This window comes from Halyomorpha halys, unplaced genomic scaffold, assembly GCF_000696795.3.
Source record: "Halyomorpha halys isolate HHAL.00 unplaced genomic scaffold, Hhal_1.1 Scaffold594.1, whole genome shotgun sequence".
Lineage (NCBI taxonomy): Eukaryota > Metazoa > Arthropoda > Insecta > Hemiptera > Pentatomidae > Halyomorpha > Halyomorpha halys.
The window spans coordinates 493,585-509,301 of record NW_027114174.1 but is presented as its reverse complement, the minus strand read 5'-3'; the positions used below and the strand labels follow the sequence as shown (position 1 = coordinate 509,301).

General features: G+C 30.9%; 2 protein-coding genes across 4 annotated transcripts; one reads left to right on the top strand and one right to left on the bottom strand.

Moving 5' to 3' along the window:
* The first annotated feature begins 97 nt into the window (after positions 1–97).
* LOC106684582 (oligosaccharyltransferase complex subunit OSTC) lies at positions 98–9,563 on the top strand. The gene is made up of 4 exons (XM_014426744.3): positions 98–311; positions 1,649–1,722; positions 2,904–3,121; positions 9,254–9,563. The coding sequence occupies exons 1-4, from the start codon at positions 173–175 to the stop codon at positions 9,270–9,272; spliced, it is 450 nt and encodes a 149-aa protein (XP_014282230.1). The 5' UTR covers positions 98–172; the 3' UTR covers positions 9,273–9,563.
* On the bottom strand, positions 9,459–15,311 carry LOC106684581 (calcium and integrin-binding protein 1). 3 transcript variants are annotated; one of them, XM_067051416.1, is made up of 7 exons: positions 15,176–15,311; positions 14,944–15,082; positions 14,664–14,698; positions 14,353–14,599; positions 12,127–12,326; positions 11,636–11,714; positions 9,459–9,751 (listed from the first exon to the last, which is right to left on the bottom strand). In XM_067051416.1, the coding sequence occupies exons 2-6, from the start codon at positions 14,992–14,994 to the stop codon at positions 11,678–11,680; spliced, it is 570 nt and encodes a 189-aa protein (XP_066907517.1). In that variant the 5' UTR covers positions 14,995–15,082; positions 15,176–15,311; the 3' UTR covers positions 9,459–9,751; positions 11,636–11,677. The 3 variants fall into 3 exon arrangements, with proteins under 3 accessions (XP_066907517.1, XP_066907516.1, XP_066907518.1); XM_067051415.1 differs by having other exon boundaries at positions 14,944–15,222; XM_067051417.1 differs by lacking the exon at positions 11,636–11,714 and having other exon boundaries at positions 14,944–15,220.
* Between the last annotated feature and the right edge of the window lie 406 nt (positions 15,312–15,717).

Here is a 15,717-nt window from a genome sequence, read left to right as displayed (position 1 = left end):
AATATTGTGTGAGCAATAAAATGGAACTTGTTCATTATTGTTTTAATTATCCCAATGATTTCGTTTAACGCAGAGAAAATTATTAAACAGCTGATGTGGCTGTTCCATGTGTACCATGTAGAGTGTTTATACCTAATCTCCTCTCCGGTGGGATAGTGAGGTAATCATAATTATGGAATATTTTTTCACATTCCCATTCCTTCTTTTGGAAGTACCGAATCTACGTATAAAACGACCGTCATGGTTTCAACAACCCTCTGCTATGGTTACTTATTCCTTAGTCTTATTGTCTTATTTTCTTGTTACTGGAGGTATGTTTAAATGATGTTTTAGTTTATATGTATGTACCGGTGGCGGACCCAGGAATTTTTTGAGTGGAGGGGCGCTTTATGATGGTCCTTAAATGAGGGGTAAAAAAAAAAAATTAACATTGTTGACACCCTCTAATTTTGATGTAATCTGTAAATACGAATTACTTCAGGGTTTTGTTAATGATATACAACATATATTAATACATTTTAGTAATTTCATGGAGTATTAGAATACACTGAAACAGAAATGCTAAAAAGAATGTTTAGCTAGTTTTGATTTCTTTCAGTACTTGAAAGTCCCATAGCATGAAAACCACACATTTTACAAAAATCATGAAAATTTATTCTAGATAATTTATTTTATACAAGATTACCTTACCTTTAAAGCCTACTTTGGTAGTAGGCAAAATCAGAAACAAAACTGTGGCTCTATTATTATTTATATTCTCCAAAATTACATAAAGTAAGCCATTAAAAACCATTATACCATAACTTACCACTTCAAACTATCGTTTTACCAGTCTTGGTTGTCATCAATAGAAGGTCTTAACTTATGATTCAAGTAATGGAAGAGAAAATGGTGATTGACTGATAATACATATTAAAATAAATGATTGGAAATAGGTAATGAGTATTATATTATCAATATAGTGGAAATGAAAGAGGTAAAACATGGGAAATATTTTATAATAAAGTAGTTGTTTCGATTCAAGATTAGAAACAAATAAAAAAATTAATATAAATAACAATAAACACTTAAGAGGATGAAAATAGGCAGTGATGGTTACTAAATTAGAGTTTAATCTGTGAAAAACACTATATAAACAGGAATGAAATCTAAGATATAAATAATAAATAAGCAAAGTTATACAATTTGCAAAGGTGACTGTTATACAAAAATATACATACCTTAAAATCAAAACAAGGTTGCCAACAGATATACTGCACAACTCACTAGAATGTAAAAAATTAAAATCAACCCTTTTTATTGAAATAAAGAATCTCTTACTTTTTCAAGTTGTTGAAATTCTTTCTTGATTCCAAAAAAGTTACACTGACTGGGTTGACTCATAATATTAACTTTCATGATTTGACAAAACTAATTAATTTAAAATGATAAATTCACCATAACAGATTAAATTTTTAGTTGATATTTACTGGTATGTTGACAAAACTGAACTGAGTTGTTCCCAACGGCTCTCAAAATTGGGTATGAAAAATCACTAAGTGACTAAAATCTGGTGGCCAGATATTGTATGCCCTCCACTGGGTCCGCTATTGGTGTGTTTGTGTATATAATTATGTAATGTACATTCACATATCATTTATTTTTGTAGGTATAATTTATGATGTCATCATTGAACCCCCAAGTGTAGGGTCTACAACTGATGAACATGGACATTCCAGGCCTGTATGATCAGCTTTATATTTATTATCTGAAAATTTTTTGTTTATTCATGGATATGATTTTTGATAGTAAGAAAATAGTCCGGGTGGCGGTAAAGTACAAAAATAGCGAAAAAACTATTTATTAGTAATCAACATTTCTTTCCCCTTTGCTGAGCTGAATCTTGAAAGATGAAAAATTCACTTTTCATCTTCCAGTGTTCAGCCTTAAAAATTATAGTGAAATAGTTAATAATAAATAGTTTTTCTGCTATTTTTATACCTTTCCTGACTGACACCCTAACCGTCTTACTATTTCTTAATTGATTGTATCAATTACATATGGTCATCTATATATCTAACTACATATATATATATATATATATATATATATATATATATATGTCTTAATTTTTAAAATGATAGATGTTGTGGTTACAGTTTTGAAGTGTCACTCCAATATGGAAGGTGGATCTGTATTCACTCACACCAACGTTCTATTGTCTGCACTATTATTATTGCTTTGGATCACAGCTTAACTTCGGCTGTGTTTATTCAAAATAAACATACCTTCTACAGATCCTTTTCTGTTGAGGTCTGGGCCTAAATTTACATATATACTACATCACTTAATGGAATCAGATTATAACCAACAAGAATGATCATCCATTTTCTTATTTTGTATGTGTTAGAAGGCCTACCTACCATATTATGTCCTTAACTGCAAAGTTTCTAGTAGTGGATATATGGACTGTTTTTTTTTACCTTCCCCTCTTGATGATTTTAAGATTTTTTTTTTTTAGACTAATTAAAATTTCTCATCTAGTTGTTTAATAATTTTAAGTAGTAAGAAATGTAAATTTCTAGGGGAAATGAGACAAATTAAGAATCGTAGGTACATTTTCAGAAAGTACAATCGGAAAACTTTTTATACAACTTACCATCATAAGTTTTGTACGTTTTAAAAAATAGATTACAGATTGCATTTTCCTTACAAATGTACATTTCTCATTTTCTGTATATCATCCCATCATTTGAAATTATGAAATGACTAGATAAGAAAATTCAGTCAAGTAAAATATTTGGTATGGTGGACACACAACTTTCACTTACTATCCTACTTTGAATTAATTTAGAACTTCTTATAGAAATAAATTTCCTTTCTTCTGTTAATTTATAATCTAATGAAAGAATGGTATGTTGCAGGTGGCCTTTATGCCCTATCGAGTTAATGGCCAGTATATAATGGAAGGTCTTGCATCTTCCTTTCTTTTTACTATAGGTGGGCTTGGCTTTGTCATTCTTGACCACACTCATAATCCCACTACTCCCAAGCTCAACAGGATATTATTAATTTCAGTTGGATTTATTTGTATCGTTGTTTCATTCATTGCTTGTTGGGTGTTTATGAGAATGAAATTACCGTAAGTATATTCCCTTATTTATGAACACTTATTTTGTCATTAAGATTGTTTTTAGAGATATGGATATGTCATATCCAGGATATTCAATTTAAATCATAACTTTTTCTTCTATCATTTTTTATTTGATCATCGATTTATCCATGAGAAACATTTGAACCAATTTATATTAGGCACCCTGCTTATATATACATATTTACTGCCCTCCTTCATTAAATTAGTTCATAATGAGGTGAAGATAGTTGACCGTAGATAAATAAGAGGAGAAGATGGTTGGGGGGTGTGGTCAGCAGGAAAACACAAATAAACAAAAAATTATTCATTTGTGTCGAAGTTTCATCCTTATTATCTGATCTTCATCCGGGCTATAAAACAAAAAATCGTTGTTATCTCTTGTTTGTTTTATAGCCCTGAAGAAGACCTGAAAATCAGGTCGAAACGTTGGCACAAATAAATAATTTGTTGTTTATTTGTGTTTTCTACTTACTGCACCCCCTCCATCTCCTCGACCATCTTCTCTTATTAAATGGTTTCATTTGCAAAAATACAATTTTTTTTATTTTTTAAATATCTAAAGGCCTTGGTGTCTTCCATTTGTTGTACTACTTTGACAGCAAAACTGGTTTGATAAACATTTTATTAAGATTGGGGTACAATTGTTTATGTATAACCTCCTCGTGTCTAACCTTATCAAACATATATATGATATTTTAATTTTAAATCTCCCCCATTTAAATAAAATTAAGATACAATAAATAAAACTTAACACTCACATACTAAATAATGAAAATGAAACTAATTTCAAAATTCTAGATTATTCTAAATTTTGAAAGAAAATGTGAAACTAATATTAAAACAATAATATCAAATGAAACTAACTCCCAAAAAATACAACATTACTATACAATTTAGGCAGAACAACTGAAACTGATACTCAAACACTCCACTGATACTTTTTTTTTCACTTTTAAGTTTCTTCAAGTCTTCTTGGCGGTTTCATAATACGCCCAGATCTTGCTTTTTTCTGTAATAGTTCGCCTGTTGGATCCGACATTGCAGGTACTGGCTTCTCTTGATTTGTTGAAGGACTGTGGCTGCTATCTTGTTCCACACTATTTGGGAAATCCATGTCTCTAATTTACATTGGTGAAATATGAGCTTCATTTCGAACATAAATACCTCCTTGTTGTCCCTATATGTATGTATCCCCCGATGTACGAGCTCGGGCCTCTTCCTTTGTTACTTATTGTTCCAGCTATCCAAGGCGATGATGACCCTTTCCTGAACTATATATTCTGTCCTTCCAAATATGGAGACCTTATGGTTGCATGTCGGTCATAAAGTTTTTTAGTTTTAATTCGATCTTCAATCAGTAGCTTCCTATCAGCCTTGAAAGTGAGTCTAGGAACTAGTGATTGGACAGTAGTACAGGGCAAGGTTATCCTCAGGTTCCTTAAATTCGAAGCTGGAGAATGAATTTTGCCATGCGGTACCAGCACTTTCTGCCAAACCATTGGATTTAGGATAGTTTGGGCTTGAAACTATTTGAGTGAACCCCCAGTTTTCACAAATTCTGAAAATAATCTTTATGTGAAGTATAATACACTGTCTGTATAAACCGTTACCGATGTCCTATGCCTTGCGGATATTGATTTCATCTTAGTTATGACAGTATTGCTAGTTAAATCTTCCAGCAGTGTTACTTCAGGGAAATTAGAAAGTGCATCCACAATAACCAAATATTACTTTTAGTTACATTCGAATAGGTCACAACTCACCTCCATCCAAGGAAGGGGTGGCACTTCTCTCTAGGTTATTTCTAGTTTGACTTTTGAATCACGATACTTTTGGCAGACATAACAGCTTTTAACAAATTTCTTGATATCTCGAGCAATATTGATCTAATACACGGTAGATTCCGCTCTGCTCAGCGTTCTGTTGATCCCTGTATGGCTTAAATGGCATTTAATTAGAATTTTCCGAGAGCGACATTTGTGAATAACCACACGCTCTCCCAGGAACAGAAAGCCATGAATAACATTGAGTTCTTCCTTATAATGATAAAAAGACATTGCACAGTCATCAACGTCTCAATAATATCGTGGCCAAGCTTGGGTGACATATTTTTTTATTATTCGTATGTCTGAATTTGTTTACATCATATCTGAAATTTCTTTCCACACCTCCTGAGTGATGGGCAAATGTGTAGTCTAGAGTGCTACCTGTACTTCAATATCTTCATCAAATCACGTAATTTGATCATAACATGAAGGTCTAACGTCTCTTGAGAGTGTGTCCGCCAGGTGTAGTAATCGTCCTGGTTTATATATCAACTGAAGTCTGTAAGGCTGAAGTTTAAGAAGCATCCTCTGTAGTCTAACTGGAACCCTATTTAGCGGTGTTTTGAACAAACCCAGCAGCAGCTTGTGGTTTGTTTCTACTAACACATTTTTCTTGCCAAAAATATAGTATCTGAACTTTTCCACTCCGAAACATATGCTTAGTAATTCTTTCTCACATTGAGAATATCTAGTTTGAACCTCAGTCAAAGCTTTGGAAGCATAAGCCAATGCTTGGCCATCTTGAATTAACTTGGCATCTACACTTAATGTTAATGGTTTGGTAGGATCATAATAGCCTAGAACTGGAGCTTTGCATAATTGTAATTTTAATTTATTAAAAGCTGAATCTATATGTTCTGTCCACATGAACTCATTATCTTCTTTTATTAGTTCTCTGAGAGGTGCCATCTGGATAGCATAACTGGGAATAAATTTTGATACATAATTGAACAATCCTAAGATCCTTTGCAGTGTTTTCTTATTGGCAGATCTCTTCAATTCTTAAATAGCTTTCACTTTCTTTTCATCTATACTCATTCCATTTGAACTGAATGTATGACCCAAAAAAGTGACTGTTTGGATCATTCACACAAACAACGATCATACGAACAAACACTTGTCCATATTGAATTTGATTCTTTTTAGGTTGTTCTAAAACCTAGAGTAATACATTATACATTTCCTCCTTTCTGTTTCCCCAAAGTAAGATATCATCTTGAAAAGTAATCACATTTTTTATTCTTCCGAATATTTTGCTAATTACTTTATAAAAATTTCTGGTGTGCTAGAGATGCCAAACGGAAGTCGTTTGAAACAGTATCTTCCCCAAGGCATTACAAATGTGCATGATTTTGAACTAAACTCATCAAGGCGAAGCATCCAAAACCCTGATTGAGCATCAAGTTTGCAATAAATCTTTGCTCTCTGGATATTGCTCGAGAGTTCCTCAATAGTTGGAAATGGAAAATGAGCTCTTTTGATGGCATTGGATTTAAACATAACCTTATCCTTTGATCTTTTTCCAAAACCACTACCATTTGATTCACCCATTCAGTTGATTTGTTAACTTTTACAATTATCTCTAACTTTTCCATCCTATCTAATTCTGATTTCACTTGAGGCATTAATGAATGTAGAATTCTGCAAACTGGAGATATCATCAGAGCATTATTTGGATTTATTTCAATCTCGACAATTTGTGGTACACACCCAATGCCACCATCAAACAAATCAGAATACTGAGGAGGAATAATTTCCCAATCTATAATAGTATCAACTCTTTTAATCAAACCCAGTTTCTTACTGGCTTCCAGGCCTAAAATATTCGCACAATTGTAATGAACAGCATACAATGTCAACCTATGCCATGTTTTTTTATACAAGCAATTAAGATCAATCTTTCATAATACTGGTATAATGTTATTTGAAAAAGATGTAATTTTAACTGTAGTCAGTGTAAGTTCTTAGCGTCTAATATCAAGTTTTTTGAATTGAACTGCACTCATAACATTGCATTGGGCTCCAGTGTCAATCTTTAACATAACCTCAGATCCTTTAATATTTAACTGAGCTGTGTACCACTCTACCTAATTTCTTCCTAGTGTCAAGGATTTCCAGTGACAAGCTGTTTATTATTTATTCTTCATCACTTCGATTATGTTCTTCTTCCAATAGATCTAAGTTCTTCGTACTTCAACAAACTGCAGTGAAGTGATTTTTCTTCTTGCATTTTGAACACAACTTTCCACACACAAAACACACAACTCTCAAGTGATTATATCCAAAATTATCGCACTTAGATTTATCTGCTTTGTTATTATTTTTATTAGTAGCTGTGTGCGACTTACTTAAATGATCACTTTTAAGTACCACATCAATAACCTCTTTTGGCTCAGTTTTAATATTGATTACCTGCTGATTAATAGTAGCATGCACTCTACACAGTCCTAAAGCTTTTCTGATATATATCCCCTAATGTTAATAATTTTTCTTGGATCGTTATATTTCTGATCCCGCTTATAAATACATCTCTTACTAAACTGTCCAATAATGTGCCCAATTCACATGTTGAACTTACATTTTTTAATTCAGCCATTTATCGCTTGTAAGGTTCTTCCCACTCTTTTCTGGTTAGAAATAAATGTTGGCGGTATGTTATGAAAAAGTACTCATTTAATTTATCTATTATCATGCTAAGTGATTTTTTCTCTTCTGTCTGGTGGAAGGAATTAAATATCATTAGCTACTTTACCTTCTGCTTACAATAACATGGCAACTTTTTTTTTCTTCTGAAGCTTCATCAAAATATGCTGTTGTATATGACAAAAAATTCTGTTTGAAGTTTCTCTAATTAAAAGTCATGTTACCCTCTAAGTTTAAAGCAGCCAAAGGTGGGCAGGTCCAATGAGCCATTATTATTCTAAAAAAAATAACTTCTAACTTATTACAGAAACTTAACAGTTTTCACTGCTGCCTCCATGTTCTGTTCATTATAAAACACCACAACTGGCTTTATACACATTTTATTAAAAGCACATAACATTTCTGTACAATTGTTTATGTATAACCTCCTCGTTTCTAACCTTATCAAACATATATTTTAATTTTACAATATCAAAATTTAGTTTGGTTGTATGACATGAACATTGATCTAGAGCTTTGCATTTCCCAAAACATAACTTGCCAAAAGTTAAGGCAGTAAAAGGAAGCAAATGTGTAGATCACTGAGGACTGTATGTTGAGAAGTGTGGAAATTATAGTTTCTATAAACATTAATCAATAAATTTATTTAAAAAATTAACATAAATATTTATATGTTAATATATATAATAAATAATACTTTGGAAATTTAGTATAACAGCTCACTAGTCTGGTTCTCTAGATATTTCTAAAATTAATTGTTTTAGAATTGGCGAGTTAACAAGCTCAGCCTGATGAGGAACTTATTTATCCCATCTTATATTGCTTTGTGGGTAATATAGGTGTTTGTAGCAGAGTGATGTTACACATGGATGTGAAACATATGACTGCTGTTAATCAATCAATTTACAATTTGTTTTTTAAATCACTTTGGCAAATTCAGATATCTGTTTCTTTTTCTCATTCCTCTCTCATTTCTTTTTTTCTTCTGCCCTATGTTGAAATAGGGACTTAACAACCTGTTCACAAAATATTTGTATTGCAGGTAATTCTGTTCAGAGACTGGCAGGTTGAGCCCTTTCCAACATAAATAAAATAGAAACCCATTACCTTGAATGGTGGGGAAATACTTCCTCCAATTTACCCTCTTTTGGCTCATCACCCATTCTCCATGCCACTGTTCCATCAAGCCCTCCTGCAGCATCTCCTTTCATAGGTTAAGGGTTTCACCGATCCTCTCCTGAAGTCCCTCCAGTAGCACTACTGGTCCATGACTCTTCACTTTCCAACGAGACTGGCACATACCTCTCTGTTTCTGTTTTAGTCTGGTTGATGGGGAACAAGAATTCATCAATGATTTAAAAAAAATTTCTTTCAGAGCAAGTTTAAAACATCAATAAAATCGATCTAAATTATAAACTGATCATGTTAAAATTTTGAGTTGAAACAAAGTTTGATACCATAATTTATTTTGTTGGTGAGAATATTAAAATACTTATTTTAATATTCAATTCCAACTCTGGATTTTAAAATATTTTGTTTAATTCCTGAACATGTTAATCCATGGAGTTAGCATTAATTGGTTTTAATGAATTAGTTTTCAACTATTATGAATAATTATGGTAAATGATTTCCTGTTTTATTTTTGTTGCAGTGGATATCTAAGGACATAAAAAAAAAAAAAAAAAATCATTGGAATATCTTGTAATATTGTGTACTCTTATTTAATTATGTCTTTTGACTTCTAAAATGAAACCTTATAATGTATGAAATACACCTTACCTTACTTTTCTTGACCATAAAAGGTAAATAAGGTTTGAAGGAAGATTACAAAAGGTTTGAAGGATATTAAAAAAAAAATTGATTCCACATTTTTTTTTATTGAAATTTGTTAGTACATTAAAGGTTATGTATTCAACAAAGATTTAAATTTTATTTCAGATAATAAACTTAATTTTTCTTAAGCTTGTGTGTATGTGTTTTTTTTCTGCCTATTTAAACTATAGAATTATATTTAATAAAAACAAGGTTAATTTTCAAGTTGACAAAGGACTTATCAACTCATTTTCATAGTACAGCTTGTGAGATGAATGCCAAAATTAGATAATGCGGTAACTCCTGTAATCTCAATTATAATTGAATTCTGAAAGAACTGAAACATAGAATTTTAACATCATATTAATTTATTCTTTTAGCAGGTAATTTTAATGATCAAGTTCTCAGGAAAGTTGTATCAAGATTTATTTAGCAAATCTTATCCAAATAATAAGAAATCTTATTTAATATATATTTTTGGAATGAAATGATCAATATTTAAATTATTGCAACATAGAGAAATTTTATAAATAAATCCTTAAAAAGTTATTGAAAAAAAAATTTAATTTATTATTCCATCAAATAATATCTGTTGATAAATTTCCCTGCTATTCACAAGATTGTTGTTTTCTAAGAATAAATAGTTTGGTTTCCTTTTCTTGGTTGTAAATATTAGTACCAAAAATTCCAGAATATTCTGTTTTGTTTAAATCATTGTTAAAACCAGAAAGGCTTTCATTGGAAGAAATGTAGATATGGTTAAGCTTTCAGGAAATAATTCACAGGATTGAAGAAAGTTTCTTTTCATTAATTTTCCAACGGGAAAGCCTTAGTAATGCTGCAGTAGGAGGCTTAAAGTATAAGATATCTAAATCCTAAAGGCACTTCACATCTTTTCTTGAGGATGTGGAGCTTATATTCGGGTCAACATAATATTTTAAACAAAGTTTTTCTTGTTTGAAGATCTACTGGAACATATGTTTGCTCTTTGACAGACATTAACTTACAGGCTGTGATGAGAAGCTAGATACTCCTCAAAACATTTGTTGAAAAGTGTGATAAGGCACATTTTTCTCATTGAAAAGGTTCGAAAACTAAATTTTCTTGCAATTATTCATGACATGAAATTATAACTTAAATAAGCCTAAATTGAAATGCAATGTTCACTAGTTAATGACTTCCAAGCCAAAACGATGCCCATCTCTGGTTTAGACGAATAAATCTGTTTGCTTAATAATTTTTACATCGAATACACTATGGAAAAGAAATTTATATATTTAATGCGAGAATTCTTTGCATAGAGGTATACTAGTATACTCTATGTAAAATATTTGAAAAACAAAATTTCAAAATGCAAACTTGTTTATAGATTAGAATAAAAAAATTAATTTAGCATCATGTAAAACATCAACACTGAAAGGTAAATATGACAATGTTTAGAGATAAAACAGATTAATAAGTAAATAGTATAGAATTCATAAAATAGAGGAACTCGCTAAAAAAAAGTGCTTGTTGGGCAGAGAGTATGACTAAGGAATGGGGATAAATAATAGTCACTAATACAAGATAAAGTTAAGAGTGGGAAAATATCTTCTTATATATTTGGTGATAAAAGGATTTTAAAGTAGCAAGTTCAATTTGGTCCACTGAAATAGTAGTACTGCCCTTCATAGGATAAATATCATAACCTTAATTCCAAAATTTCTTAACTACGATATTAACTAAAATAAAATTTTATGTGAATTTTTAAGTTTCCTACTTAAATTAAGCTTTCATTATCTATTGGTAGTTATAAGAACCAATAAACTAATTAACTAATGAGTTCTCAACACATTTTTTTAGTTATTAAAATTACCAATAGATTATAAATTCATCAAACTTCTTAACTCAACAACCTAACTTTGAGTAGATATTAAATATTATCCAAATAAATACTTCTATAGATCATGTTTTCCATTACTATATGCTTGCTTATAGCTTTGTTATGTAATAATATTGTCTATTTTCCAAATTAAAAAAAAAGTTTTGAGCAGCCGAGCTCCACCACTAAGGGCTTATTCTTCCTAATCTTTGTTTGGAAAACACATAAAAAGTGATTTAATTAATGCTTAAAGATGACAAAAAACAAAAATGGTGTGGGAAGGGCAAGAAAAAGTTCAGACTCCTATAAGGGTGACAACTTGAAAAATACAATATATAAAAAAACACAAAATACACTTACATAAAATCAATCCAAATATCAATTTTCTACACTTTACTCAATTTAGAGGAGTTGTAGTGATGCACTAAACCTTAAACTGCTAATAAAAAAAAAACAACATAAAAAAGTTAAGAACACCCATTGGCATTTCTTCAAATCAATTTACATAATAATTCTTCATATATAGGTAAGTGGAAGTAAAAAAGGCAAGTTTGAGTTTTAGTAATGAGTCACATTGATATAAAAAAATATTTTTAACAAAAGAGACAAAATCCAAGGAAAATCAAGATAGTATGTTAATTAATTAATTATTTGAAAGGGGAATGCGGTCAGGGGAAAAAAAAATTATGTTCACCCTCAGACCATTTTCTCTAATTAATAATCTAAGGTCAATTATCTAAACCTCATAAAGAAAGTCTGTTAATTAGAGCATGCATTATAACACTACAAACACATGCATCTAGCAGAAAAATTAAACCCAATCATTAATGATTGTGTAATGTGTATATTACTTGGCAAAATCAGGTGATTTGTCAATAACATGTTCAAACTCAGCAAAAGATAAGGCTCCATCATCATCTAAATCTGCCTCAGATAGTATATTTTGAATGAGATGGGTCATTTCATTGTCATTCAACTTCTGAGGACTGGTTAGTCTGTCTATAATTTCCTTCAGATCGGAAACACCAAGCATATCATCACCATCAAAATCTAAATACAAAATAAAATTAAGATGAGTAATCAATTTTAAAACAATACCAATCATAAACCCATGAAGAAAAGGATGTCTAGTTAATTACGTGATGAGTAATCAACTTCTTCATGGTAGGTGCATAAAAAAAAAGCAAAAATAGAAATAAACCTAGAAAAAAATAATCATACATACAGATTATAACATATCATAGTTGTTAATAAATCAGTGATATGATAGATAATGCATACTAATTACTTAAATACACCAAAACAGGTTGTTGAACAATCTACTTATTCTGCTGCTATCAATCTAGATAAAACTTTGGATTCACTCCTACTTAATGAGAAAGCAGTGGATGAAGACGGCCGACTATAAATGAAATTGCAATGTACCCGAACAAACAAGAGGTAGTAGTGCTCCTTATGTCAACCAATGATACTATACTATGCTTCAAATTGTTTTCTGGCACTTTCCAGTGGGTTGGGTCTCAATTTATAATTATGTTCAAAATGTTTGGTAGCATACAAGAACAGGTCATTAAAAGAATTGTTGTCATCAATGAATCCATCAGAAAGGTCATTTTTAGTGACATGGAACATGACAAAAATTTAGTAACGGATTTGATTCCTAAAGATATTACTTTATAGTGCAGCCATATTCATTAATATATATCTATGCATATTCAAGTCTCTATTCAGTATGGAGTTCCATGGTTTTCACAAAATGGTTGAATTATGAGGTTTTTATTCTCTACCATCCATATATATTTAGCAATTCCATATTCTTCCTCATTGACCACATTTGGAAGAAACTCCAAAAAATTACTTTAAAAGGCAATCAATGATGTAATCAAATGAATAATGTTTTTAACAACATTACAATTGAGTAGTTCAAAAACTTTTTTTATTTGTTTCTCATTATTATGCATTATTTTCGTTTTTTGAAATTATGTTCAATTAGTCTTCTAATGGTTGTAAAAAAAAAAGATTAATACAGAGAAACAAGGTTCATTCATTTATTTAATTCTTTGAATACGGATATATAAAATAACTAGTAATCATATACAAATAATATGTATTCTATGATTTATAACAATATTCATTCGGTTTTCCCATAAAATGTTTACTTCAAATTAGGGAGAAACACATAGATCATTGACTTTAGCTGCATTTATTCATACCACAGTACTCAACACAACTTGAGTTTCATTTTTAATAACATGAAATATTAGATTTTGCTCGATAAACAAGAAATTAACTATACACATTAGTAACACCAGTAGGATAACAGGTTATTAACTCGGGTATAAAAATAACTCGCTATAACAAGTAACCTACCTTACATAAACCCTTTTAAGACTCAGGAATCTTCGGAATTCCATTTATCGGCTGTTTTCAACCCCTGATTTCCCGCAGAGTAGGAAGAGAAAAAAACGAGGTAAAACGAAGTTTTACCTCAATCTATTCAAATGTTTTAATTTCATAACACATTATGCTTATAAATTATGTTAAATCTAGCCCCAACTCAATATAAACCAGAATGTTCATCATTTCATGCAAGGATGACTAGAGACACACAATTATAATAAGCAAAACTTGTAACCTGCTTCCGTGAGTTCACATTCCTAAGGCGGAGAGGAACAAGGATTGTAATTTAAAATATATAATTACATCAGGTACATTGCATCCCCCAAAGGTCCTTGTCAGCAGATGGGAAATAAGTAAAATAGAAAACATTAATTTAAACACTAGACGGCATTAGTAATAAAAATGAAATAACTGATCTATCAGAGGAACTATGGTATGAAATCGGGAGAGCTGTAGTAGAACATACTGGAATATCATGAATAGCTGTCTAATTTGGATATGGAGTTCAAGTGTTGGTGTGTTACCAGCTATTACTAGATAGTTTTAAATCAATAATACAAACTTACTAGAAAAGAAGACTTAAGGAAAATAAAAATTGTGATGGTGTATATAGAGTAAAATGCATTAGTCAGATATAAATTATCTTTCTAACAGGTAATACAACTAATATACTTAACAAAAATCCTGAAGGCATGTTCAGCTTTCACAGATTTAGGGGTAGAATCACTAAAGACAGACATCATATCGAGAAAATCTTCAAAAGTACAATCCCCATCTTGGCTACTACTAAAAACTTTGCAGATCCTGTCGCCAAAAGGATTTACCCTTAATTCTGGATACTGCAAAACTTTGTTCATTGGAAGTTTTGCATTTCTGTTATGGCCAACCTTTTCTGGTGCCAGAGCCTTAAATTTCATGTGGGCACTAAAAACATGGATAACTTTATGCACCATAATTATTTTTAAAAAAAAGTTTGTATCATACTTACTGCAGCACCTCCTTCTTTGTGAAATAAGTTAAATCCTACAACAGAAATTTATAGTTAAAATAAAATAACATATAAACAGATTGTTAGAAACATCATTGTAAAATAGTAACATGAAAATTAAAACATCTATTGGTTTTAGAAAGATTTTAATGGTTATCACTTTATTAAATGAAACAAAACTATAACTATGCCCATGAGAATAGTTTTTCCAAAAGATTAATTATTTTCAAATCACTCTCCAAGAAAATAAGGTAACAATAATCATAAAAAAATTACAAACCTGATAATCTTGAAGTTCTTCTTCAGTGAATTGACTAGTTCTTTGGCCCATTTAGAGGTTTAGTACCAACCTTAAAGTAATTCTATATACATTTACGAAATATTAAGAGCATTACATGACCATTCAAAGGGTGCTTGTCCTAAAGAATACTGCTAAGTAATCTCTCAAATTATATTTAAACTAATAACTTACTAAATATCGAAATCAGTGATAAAAAAAAACCCGCACAAACCTTGAAATTCAATGTTTATAATCAAACTTGTATATCTTAGTAAACTTAGAATAACCTCCAGAAATCGATTGTGGGGTCCATAGAATATAGATTCGGCTGCTGGGAAAATAGCTTCGCTACCTCGTCCTATATAAGAGCCAGGTCACCTTTCCACTGTCCCCGCTCCTCTGTTCATACACTTCTGTAATTCAAAATACCATTGAATTATGAGTCTGCCCCTCATATTTCTTTTTCTTAAATTACGACTCTATAATATATTGTTTGGATTTTTATAACTTTAGAAAATAAATTATTTATTATACCTACTCAAACCACCCTTCCAGTACCCATTGGTACCCCATGTAGTACCCCAAAAAAACTCTCCGTTCTTCACTCGTCACCTCCATTTCAATCTGACAGGTACTTCCCCCTATCTTTGTTGGATATTTTCTTAATATATCTCTTCTACTTTTTACACCTACCTCTTTACCATATTTATAACTATTTTTAACGAGTATTCTTCTACAATTTATTAGTCTAGATCTGTATTTAAAACTTATTAG

Excerpts from the sequence above, each read along its gene's own strand:
- LOC106684582 (XM_014426744.3), top strand. The coding sequence starts at position 173 with ATGGAATATTTTTTCACATTCCCATTCCTTCTTTTGGAAGTACCGAAT. Across the intron at positions 312-1,648 it reads TTATTTTCTTGTTACTGGAG|GTATAATTTATGATGTCATC; the intron begins GTATGTTTAAAT and ends TTATTTTTGTAG. Across the intron at positions 1,723-2,903 it reads AACATGGACATTCCAGGCCT|GTGGCCTTTATGCCCTATCG; the intron begins GTATGATCAGCT and ends GGTATGTTGCAG.
- LOC106684581 (XM_067051416.1), bottom strand. The coding sequence starts at position 14,994 with ATGGGCCAAAGAACTAGTCAATTCACTGAAGAAGAACTTCAAGATTAT. Across the intron at positions 14,600-14,663 it reads ACAAAGAAGGAGGTGCTGCA|TGCCCACATGAAATTTAAGG; the intron begins GTAAGTATGATA and ends CCATGTTTTTAG. Across the intron at positions 11,715-12,126 it reads AAATCACCTGATTTTGCCAA|CAGTTTAAGGTTTAGTGCAT; the intron begins GTAATATACACA and ends TTTTTTTATTAG.